Source organism: Clinocottus analis, unplaced genomic scaffold (assembly GCF_023055335.1).
Source record: "Clinocottus analis isolate CAN_PGR_092001 unplaced genomic scaffold, fCliAna1.0.p SCAF_16, whole genome shotgun sequence".
NCBI lineage: Eukaryota > Metazoa > Chordata > Actinopteri > Perciformes > Cottidae > Clinocottus > Clinocottus analis.
In genome coordinates, this window is record NW_027175887.1 from 6,709,259 (window position 1) to 6,720,454 (window position 11,196).

At 41.7% G+C, this 11,196-nt stretch overlaps 1 protein-coding gene across 1 annotated transcript; it reads left to right on the forward strand.

Moving 5' to 3' along the window:
• Positions 1 to 887: 887 nt before the first annotated feature.
• On the forward strand, positions 888 to 10,886 carry znf281a (zinc finger protein 281a). The gene is made up of 7 exons (XM_068579416.1): positions 888 to 1,000; positions 2,690 to 3,143; positions 5,109 to 5,210; positions 5,639 to 5,765; positions 6,549 to 6,632; positions 6,737 to 6,855; positions 6,945 to 10,886. The coding sequence occupies exons 2-7, from the start codon at positions 2,739 to 2,741 to the stop codon at positions 8,547 to 8,549; spliced, it is 2,442 nt and encodes an 813-aa protein (XP_068435517.1). The 5' UTR covers positions 888 to 1,000; positions 2,690 to 2,738; the 3' UTR covers positions 8,550 to 10,886.
• The last annotated feature ends 310 nt before the right edge of the window (positions 10,887 to 11,196 follow it).

The following is an 11,196-nucleotide window of genomic DNA, read 5'->3' on the forward strand; positions in this document are numbered from 1 at the left end:
GTGTGAGACTGGTTTGAACAATTAAGACATTCTAATGTTATAACTAATTATTTTCTGCTGCCAAGTAGGTGATAGTGAACAAACAACAACAATATGTAAGTAATGTTTCCTTAATGAACATTACTGAACTAAAACCCCCACAAAAAAATCACTTGCAAAAGAAAGCAACCATTAGTTGCTATCTATTTGAAATATGCCAAAACACACTAATATATGTCAAAACAACATGTGTGCTTGATGGTGGAATATATGTAATATATGTCAAAACAACACATGTGCTTGACGCAATTAAGTACATTTCCTCAAGTACTATAAGTAAACTAGTATTACACTTTTTATATATATATATATATATATATATATATATATATATATATATATATATATATATATATGTATATATATATATATATATATATATATATATATATATATATATATATGTATATATATATATATATATATATATATATATATATATAAAAGATACAGTACACATTGTGGAAATGTTGGCATTTCATCACTTCAGTAAAGGATCTGTTTAAACTATCTTATATTATAATCTGAAGAAGAATCTGAGAAAAATATGTTAAGGCTTTTGCTGTGGCTTTCTGTTCATCCATTTTACATCTTACACGCCAAACTTTGCAGATTAAATTGGAAGAATTACGGGAAAAGCAGGAATTTCACCCTATCGAATAACGATTAAAAACAAATTAATTGTGCACGATATTTTTTATAAATACATCAATATCTGTTTTTCAGGTTTTCCTGAAAAAGATCGTTTGAATGCCAGAAACAACAAAAACTGATGTGTTTTTTTTTTATACGTCTCTCTCTATCGGACGCGTCCGCCTGGAGGACCCAGAATGCTCTGCGCCGAGGCAAGATGGAAGAACCCAGCAGCTGCGGGAGAACAATGTTTTGGCTTTAGTTATCGAAACGGACAGCTAAGGGTGAACTACGCGAGCCAAAATTTGCAGGTCATGGTCCTGCAGCGGTAAGAGAAATCCTCAACGTCCAACTTCGGGGCCGGAGGCGGCCGTCGCCGCACTTAAACTGCTCGCACGAGACAGACAACAAAGCGCGGCGCACTCACGTCAACGTTACCGCTAGTTAGCTGCTAAGTTAGCCGTCTCGGCTAGCCCGGACGAGCATCATTGTTCGCCGGAGTTGTGTGGGCCGGTTGTTATGGGTCATGCTCGTGCTGTCGCGCTATCGCCTCCAGCCGGCTCTCCGTCCAGGACACGACCTCAACCACTTGGTGAAAACGGGTCAGAATAAGTACAAACAATGCGAGATTAGTCGTGTTTGTCTCATTTCTCAGGCGCCAACCAGCCGTTCGTCCTTGGATCATTTCTCCGAACGTTAGTGTGCCTTGTGGGACGCCAGTGTGCAGTGATATATCTGCGAGCAATTCTTTAATTTCAACTCATCAAAAAGTACAAAACTAACTTTCTCCACGTGTGAAACAAGGCTCTGACTTTCTATATGCTTTATATCTGTTTCTCCCTGTTCGTAATTGCTCGTTTATTGGCGTTAATCAGGCGCAGGGCTGCTGCTGTTATTGCATGGCCATATTAATTATTGCCTGATCCTGCATCACAAAGAAGAAGGCCCCCGCAAGAGTGGTTAGCCAAATGGTTAGCTTGGTAGCGCACGTTAATTGCATAGCAATAGCGAACAAGCTTGGTATTTTTTTTTAATTTATATTTTAAAATAAATGAACGCAGACGAAGGGTCCCCTCTACACACGTGGTGTCTGCTTTAACACATGAGAAGGCTGACGTCGTCCGGAGTGGTTTAAGTCTTGTTTTGTGTGTTAAAAGTTGGCTTTTTGTTAGCTGAGTAGGTTATTGCTGCTAGCTCACCATCAGAGCTGAAGGCATTTGGCAGCAGTCAGATGGCACACATGAGCGACCAAAGACTGCTGTAAAGAATGCAATCATCTATTATACATTATATTGTAACTCCTGTATGGAAAAACAAAAATGAAATTATACTTCAAGAGACACCTTTACGGAATTTGACAAACTTTAAAAATTGTATTCATCAAAGCTAATCACATTTAATTTGGATGTTATAACACTTCCTGTCCAAACACCTTTTAAATATCTGCATTCAACATCACGCCCGAAGCGATTACAAAAAATATGCATTTGTTGATGCAGCAACTACGTAATTACACCAGTCCTTCTAATGCAGTCTGTGCACTCTCATTGGCAGATAAGCTGATGCAAATAGGATGACTGGGTCAGACAGGCCCATCAAACAGATTAACACTACTTCAATCCTCTCATTCCTCATCTCATGTTGTGTCTAGCATTGCAGCCAGTGACCTTTTTGCACTGTAAAATACTGAACAAACACACTGTAATCAACCAGAGAGAATTGTGTACATTATATCCCCAGCTTTGTCTGTTTTGCTTGTTTCCACTTGTCCTGGTGCCAGACTGCAGCCCTTTTCTTGACCCATAAACCATCCGTTTTAATCCGAGTAAGCGACCAGTTGTTAGATCAGAGGCCATGGCACTGATTCCTGAAGACTAAGCTTAACTGGCTCTGTAATTGTTGTCTGTTGTCCATTATTTGAGCGTATCGTCACAGATTGATTGCCTGTTGCAGGCCCTCCCTAACACTGACCTATTATTGTTTTAACGTTGACTTTTTTCTCTTTTTTTTCTCACAGGATGACACTGATTGCCAACCCATAGTTTTTCTGCCCACCAGCATCCATCATGAACATCATTCAAGATAAACTAGGCAATGAATACTTGCGCTCCAACGGGAGCATAGACTCCAATTATGGCTCTGGTATGATCATGTTCAGCCACCTCCCTCCGGTGACCAGCTTCACCCGGCTGGCCGCCCACTCTGTTATGCAGGACCTTCCGCCTCAAGAAGTGATCTTGAAGAAGGAGCGGGACTCGCCTGACTGCAGCATGGGTTACCAGGGTGGCCGCATGGGGTGTGCGGGGCTCGGAGACTATGTTCACACCATGGGCATCAAGCAGGAAAAGCTGTCAGAGCACGATTATCGCCTGCCGGTTTATCCTGGAGGGCTGGGGAAGAGCACTGAGCTGCTGGAGGTGACAGTCAGCAACAACCAGAGCCTGCTGGTGCATGACCTCAACATGGGCAATGTAAGTACCACTGATTGGAAGATGGCCGTGCTTGAGTTTAAAACTGAAAAAAAATAATCAATTAAGGCATTTGATCAATTCAATTGACAGATGTCTTTCTAATTCATTTATCCCCCAAAAATATTCTCCCATGCGTTTTTTGTTTTCTCAAAAAGGTTCTTAGGTTGCAGCTTTTCCAGTGTGGGGATGTGCTTGCTCTCTTCTCTGTTTTAGCATTGTAAACTAAGTATCTTTGGGTTTTGCACAAAATAAGAAATGTTTCCACTATTTGTTGGTATCCTATAGGGTCTATACTAGAGACCAACCGGCTAATTAATTAATCAGGAAAATATATGGCAGATAATTAAATGATAAAGGATGGCAATTTACATCCTTAATTGAATAATTGTAGATTAAAATCTTCAAGGTTCCCATGCATTCTCGAAAAGCATGTGTTGTCTGATTAAAAGTACTTGTATATTTTAATATTTTCCTTTGGCTGAGAATAAACTACTAGACTGCTATGTTTATGACCCTTTTGATGTCCAAATAGTAGTTTATAGACAAGAGCATATTTTTATTGGCCCCTCTCGGTTATGTTGTGGAAAGGTTGTGACCGCCCCATGTCACATGATTGTACATGCAGGTTGGATTACTTTACATAATGTTGCTTTACCCCCAACTTCTTTTAATATGAATATACAACATCATGATCACAATATGCGATCAAAGTGAATATAAAGTGCTTGAATTCTGCCCGTAAAAAGCTTTAGGTGAGCCCGTTATAGGCTTTTTCTATATAATTGAATAATATTAGGTAAATGTGTCGCACAAACACAGCCCTACTGTGTTTTGAAGCAGCTGATATTTTAAAAGCCAAACCAAGAGGAGGAGTCTGTGAGAGGATGGGTTCAGGGGAGGAACATGTGTGAAACTGTTTATGGTGACATAAATCTACCAACGCTTGAGATGCAAAATATAAATGAGCCCCCCTCTCCCCTCCCTCGGTTTCTCTTTCTGGGTAGAAGGGTGACGTCATACTGCCTCAGCGTGAATGAAAACGTCCTGGCAAGGACACAGCTGTCTTGTTTGAGCTTGCACTTGATTTCAGATGTCTTTTGTGCCCGTTCAAATAGAAATACACACAACCACACACTTGTAACAATAGTAAGCCATCAGAGGTCATCAGGGCTCTCGCCGCAAGTTTGTTGTAAAAGATTTTTATTATTGTAAAAGAATTTTTTTTATTGTGCAATTTTTTTTCCTTCTAAATCGACCACTCAGGACAGTTTTATATTCAGGTTATTATTTCATCACAAAACATGAGAAGCCCACACACAAATTCTTCAGTCTTGCTCTCATGCTTATTGTTGTTATTCTTAGAAGAGCTATGTTGAGACAAATAAGCCCGGCAGTCAAATATTTGCTCTTATTCTTACGCTGATTCCTCTTTTTCTGAGTAAGTAGTAGTAAACCATTTTTCTTTCTTCTTTTTTTTATCATAAATATAGGGCTGGTTTTTAAAAGGCAGGTGCGCCCACATTTACCCTGTCAGTCTCCATATGGTACTGATGTGCAGCATGTTCACTGCAAAGAAAGAGTAGTGCGAGTAGGTAAACATAAAGAATAAAGGGAAGAATCAGGAGCCCGTTTTCTTCCTTCTAGAGGGAATATGCCACACAGATTGTTTAGTGAAATGTTATACTTCTCAATGATTAGTTAAGGGGCGCAGTTGTTATTTATTTGGTTAGAAATAGGGGATGAAAGACTACCATTGAATACAGGCTGCTTACATTTACTGCATTATTTTGCCCACAAGAACCACATCTTGCACAATGAGTTTCCAACAAACAATCATTAGACATTGTCCGTGGGTTTTCTTTGTTTGAATGATAGTTTTAAGACTGAAGGCCCCTTAACCTTCAATCAAGTAATTTCCTTGTCGTGGCTCACTCTCACGGCCCTCTCCCTTTGTCATATTCACAGCTGCCGAGTCAGTTAGGAAAAGAGCCCACTGGGAGAAAAGGCCGAAGGTCAAATGGTGATGGACAGGAGGGTAAACCAAGAAAGAAGAGAAATGAGGCAAAGGTTTGTCATTTATTTATTTCATCTGTGAATGTTCTCATATTTTGCCATTTTTTAGTCCTTACCAAAGAACCATCATAATTGCGAATAAGCGATTACTTGTGGAGACAAAGAAAATAATATCAATGTGTTTGTTTAATATTCAAAATGAACACAAATGCATTTCTGCCTTTTGTCAAATAATAACAAAGTAAGGAGCCCTAACTGTAGAGTAATGCAATAATAATTCCTCACAGAATATTTTGATGTCACAAACAATTTGTACATTTTATCTACTTAAATTAGTTTTAAATTTTAAGCAAAGTGCTCATCATAAATTTGATTCTACTCGACATGAACAATAATGAACTTATTTTTTAAATAGATTGCCAATAATATAGAAGACAGCTGACTGAATTTGACCCCTGTGTTTCTCTGCTATTGTTTCAAAGCAATCAATGATGCTGGATGCAGATGGAAGCAGCCTGTCGCCGGGGACAAAGCCTCACATCTGTGAGCACTGCGCTGCCTCCTTCAGAAGCTCCTATCATTTACGCAGACACGTTCTCATCCACACAGGTATTGAAGCGTCCACGTGGCCCGAATGATGCATGTATTATCTTGTTTACGTGCTTCTTGATGTCGAGAGTTCACTCGTTTTGATAATAGCATTCAAATAAAATGTTAATGTCATTATTATGCCATTTGAAGAAACATTGTCTTCGGGTAGTTCTTAGTGTACTGTAAGTAAATGCAGTTTTTTTTTGCATAATATTTAGGTTGTAATGATCCCTGTTCTCTAGCATCACAGATGTTCAGGGTGTTTCCCTAAAATTACTGCCTGTTTTTCTGCTGCAGCATAGAATAACAACATGGGAGGCTGTAAACTTGAACAGAATCTTGTCAAAATGACATTAATGTGATGGAAACTGAGGGCAACACGACCTGGATTAGTGCAGATAATTTATGTTCACTGCTGTGACGCTCTCAGCTCCAGTGCTGAAAGTTAGCATAGTCAGCTAATTTACGGCTGGTACAACCTCCTATACTCCCGTCCTAGGTTTTCATATCACAAAAGATATGATTTCTAATTATAGACTCTGTTGAAATAATAATTCATCATTAAGAAACGTTCATGCACCAAAATAATGAACTGTATTAGTATAGTGAAAGTTGGTGAACTAAAGACAGTGTTTCACACATTGACACGCAACACGTACTGCTTCTGGTGAAGAGTGGGCGAAGACGTGATAGCATTACAATGTACAAATGCTTGGGTTGTTTTACAAATAACCATTCTCCAGAAGGTTAATGACGTGGGGATGTAACATTGTAACCGGATGAATCTCTGGTTTGTTTCAGGTGAAAGACCCTTCAGATGCAATCAGTGCAACATGAGTTTCATTCAGAAATACCTTCTCCAGCGACACGAGAAAATCCACAGTGGTGAGTGTTTAAAGACGGCCATGCGGATCCCATCTGATTTCATTCTGTGAGTCATTGTGTGAGTCTAATGACAACTGACCTTGAGCATTGTTTTTGTAATGCAGGAGAGAAGCCATTCAGCTGTGACCAGTGTAACATGCGTTTCATTCAGAAGTACCACATGGAGCGGCATAAGAGGACTCACAGCGGAGAGAAGCCGTACAGATGTGAGACCTGCCAACAGGTCAGTGAGCTGCTTAGTATCCTGATTATCTAATGCGACACTTTATGTATCAAAAACTTAAAAACGACATTTGGTGTTATTCCCTTCAGTATTTTTCTAGGACAGACCGACTGCTTAAGCACAAGCGAACCTGTGGAGAAGCCATAAAGAAGGGGCTGGATCCTGGGATGATGGACCTGGGTTGTGTAGACATGGGACATGGCAGCTATGGAATCACTCAGGGAAATGTTGGGATTACTGGGAGGAAGAGGGGGCGGTCCAAAAATTCTGGCGAGGGAGGGGAGCGCAAGAAGAAGAAGGGGGATGGAGGAGGGTTGAGGGTACCGCATATCCACGGGGCTGCACCTGAAGGCTACAGCATCCACGATTACTCAATGGAGAATCAAACAGTATCGTCCTCTACGGAGCCAGGACCCAGCATGCAGCAGGGCCACCACGGCCGGGCCCCAAAGATGGCGTTCAAGAAGGCTAATCGTAAGAGTCTGGATAAAGTGGTTCTGGCACAGAGCAAAGCAGGCCAGTTGGAGCAGAGCGACGGCATGGATGGTCTCGGCCTCATGCACGGTAACGGGGCCAAAGTAGGGCCCACCAGCAACAGCAGCAACTATGACGACGCCATGCAGTTCCTCAAGAAGCGGCGCTACCTTAACGCAGCAAACAATGCAAACTCATCAGGGCCAGTGGCGGTGGGAGGAGCCGGCGGCGAATACGACGTCGGCGGCGGTCACTTGTCTTCCCAGCAATCCGTCATTCAGGGCGTCGTCTCCAGTGTGATGGACAGCGACGCGCCTCTGAGCCTCGACAAGTCCGGGATCCCCGACGAGGTGCTGCAGAGCCTCCTCGACCACTACACCCAGAAACCCGACGGCTCGCACCACGACGTTCACTTTGACATCAGCGACCATCACGTGGAGCTGCACCCCGTCTCGGCAGACTGCTCCGACATCGGCCACAACGGCGACACCTCCAGTCCGTCTGGAGACAAGACCGTCATGATGCACGAATACTCTCGCTTCCTGCTGCAGGCCTTGGAGCGCACCAGCCACAGTGCCAGCTTCCCCCTGGGCCTCGGGCCTCCGGCCTCGGGACAATTCAATAGTTCCCACCCGGGAAATCCCCTCTACGCTGACAAGAACATTTACACTACATCCCCGATGGAGTGTGGGTTCGGCCAGTCGGTGGCCTCGCCTTCGTTGCCCTCCTCTGTGCCAAAGTCTCACTTTGCGATGCTGACGGGATCCTCGCCGCAGCACGGCTTCCACCTGAGCGGCCTTGAGGCCTCCACACACCAGCAGCTCACCCCTTCTCAGGAGCTCACCGACCAGATGGAGAAGCAACACTCCTCCACTCCCCCTTCCTCCTACCAGATTAGCCCATCTGACCTGAGCATCCAGAAGGACCAAGCCCCGATCAAGAACGGCACGGTGGTCTACCCGCTGGCCTCCTCACAGGATTTGGCCTCTCTGGACTCTTCCAAGCCTTCCTACCAGATAGAAAACTTTGCCCAAGCCTTTGGATCCCAATTTAAGTCCGATGGCCGTGGCTTGTCTTATGGCACTGACTCGAGCGGGGAGGTGGATCACAGGATACGGACGCCTGTGTCTGAATTCTCAGGGTATAGTAGTTTGTTATCTGATGTCAATGAGCCGGTAAGTACAGGTTCCAAAACTACAACAAGCCAAAGCTACAGATGAGCGCCTGAGAGGGAGAGAACACTTGTTAAATTTGATGTTCTCATTTTTTTTTTTTTAGTGCTCCTATTTTATTATTATTATTGTTATTATTATTTTTTTTTAAGTGTCATCTTTGTAATTATACTGATCCTGTTTTTGTGCCCACTCCTCTCCTCACAATAAGCCCACGGGGCTTCCTGCAAATGCAATTTTTTTTTTAAGTATCTGTTATTTTTAAGTTAAATATGTTTTTACTGTTTGTTTCTTGTCATTTTAGTGGCATTAGGTCCGGTCATAAATCATGAACTGAAAGTACTTTTTAAATAAGTGTAGCGTAGTACGGGACATATTTCTTTTACAATGAGCTATGGTGTTTGAGCAATCAACTTTACAATTGTAAAATAATAATGAAAATAACCATGATGGCAGGGAATAGCCCAGAGTTGAAATAGCAAAAAAATAAAAACTTATTGTCTGTTACAAGGTTTAAAGTATTACTCAGGAAAACGTGAAAAAGGAGAAGCCTACGAGGTGCAGCGAGCGATCTTTTCAGAAGTTTAAGTTTGTGACTTCAAAGAGGATTTTTCTTATGTTTTATTACTTGTTGAATGAGTGTGACATAAACAGACTGCTGCCAGCTCACTTGAGCACTGAAAACACTTTCTACTTGGCTATATAGAGATTATGGTACTTTCGTGTCAATGTGAAACTCATGTTTTCTTCAATAAGGGCCATATATATATTATATCTATATATATTTATAAGAATATATATTAATGTAAAATAACAGATTTAATCATTCTGGGGAACTGCCAGTTGAAGTCGAGGAAGACGGAGGGCTGGCTCGGGGGTAAACGTTGTCCGCGGTATATTTTTGGAGAACTAAAGTGATGTTAGGGCTTTTCTTTGGCCAATAGAGGCTGCTGTTGGTCAGCGATAGAACGGCCTTCCCCTCGTCCTGCCCTCTGCTTCTTCCTCAGTTCTCTCTTTCTTTTCTTTTTTCTTTAAAAGAATCCAGTTAGCACTTTGAGCCGTTTTCTTACATTGCGTAAAGTACCCTGTCGGATCAAGGAAGCTCAAACATCAGGAATGGACTGGCTTTTTGACAGAGACGTGTCGTCGTTCGGGCATATGCAGACGGGTCTCTGGGTTGAACATATTCTGGGTGAATGATGATACCCTTTGTTTGGGTAGCATGGTTTATAAGGGGACGGTGGGAGGGCGGGGTCGATAAATGAAAGTGGGATTTTTTCATTAACATGTTCTCTTTCTCCTTACTTTGAGGGAGGGTTTAGATTTGGGAGGGAGGGCGGGCGGGGTTTTAAAATACAGAACATTTAATCGGGATAATGTAAATGTAATTCAAACCTCTAGATTTAGTTTTGACTTGTTACCCAACTTAGAAGCTTTGCTTTCTTATTGAATTTGATGACAAATGTGTTAGTGATCAAGTATTTTCTTCAGCTGTTACTGAGAGGCAGCCATATGCATTATGAGCAAAGAAGGTGGCTGACCAAAAATTTGTATGCGTTTTTAGATATTTCACGTATGCTGGCAGCACCAGGCCTATTTGTCCCGTTAGAAATTGGGTGCCTATTCCTGAGGAGAAGTGCAGGCTGCAAGATATTGTCTAGTAAATGTAAATGTAATTTCTTGCTGATTTTTAAATGTATTTATGTACAATTTTCTTTTTGTAAAGACAACAATAAGTACGCTGTCTTCCATAGCTACAACTGGCCTTGAGTGCTAGAAAAGATATCACTCTGCTGAATGAGTCTTTAAACCCCTTTATGGCCTGTTCGAAGCAATCATGAAACATGGCAGAGTGAATGCTGTAATATCTTAAATATGTTGCCATGCTGAACGGTCGAGGCGTTTCAAAATGATTTGCCTCGCATATACCTCATATCACAGTAATCCAGGATAAAGGAGTGAAGGTTTGATGTATGTAGCAGAGATGCTGTTGTATGTATAAAAAATGTCATGTTTCTGTGCGACTAGTTTTGTGTACATGACATTTATGTGACCCACTAAGACTTTGTTGCTCGGGGGTTCCTGTAAATGTCTTATGCCGACCAGTGTTCAGTCTCTTCAGTTCAACCGCCTCTCTCCTCCAGATCTAATTTGCCATATTGTTTCAATATGCTTATTGTTTACAAAAAAATGTACAAAACACTACATCTTACGCCACGGAAGTCTGACCCCTGTATACATTTTATTTTACTATATTTCTTTCCCCTTTTTTTTTTTATCACCGCCAAATTTTGTAGCTGATGATATCTTCCATTTTTATGTTCTTCCAGCTTCTTGTGACGCGTTTCACAAGACTGTACTTGTCCAATGAATTTAAAACTGATTAGGGAGAAAACAATAAAGAATACTGTTATTCAGAGCTGTATTTGTCCTCTTTTATGCAGGAAGTGGTGGGAAAGATGTTGACGCATTCGTTAAATGCATGTTTGTGTGTTGATAATGTTGTGGGCGGCATGCCGCCTTTGCTTATTTTCACTCTGCATGTAAGTGTTTAGAAGAATGTAAGAGGCTTACTGGAGCTTAATGTGGCTGAGTGTTTTCCACCACTGGGTGGCGCTGCTGTTCATGGAAGGGAGAAGCTGTCAGCCTCCAAATGCACAATACAGTTCAAATATGCTTTAGTGCTTTTCTAGAA

Coding starts and splice junctions, on each gene's coding strand:
- znf281a (XM_068579416.1), top strand. CDS start 2,739: ATGAACATCATTCAAGATAAACTAGGCAATGAATACTTGCGCTCCAAC. Junction 5,211..5,638: donor AGAAGAGAAATGAGGCAAAG/GTTTGTCATTTA, acceptor ATTGTTTCAAAG/CAATCAATGATGCTGGATGC. Junction 6,633..6,736: donor ACACGAGAAAATCCACAGTG/GTGAGTGTTTAA, acceptor TTTGTAATGCAG/GAGAGAAGCCATTCAGCTGT.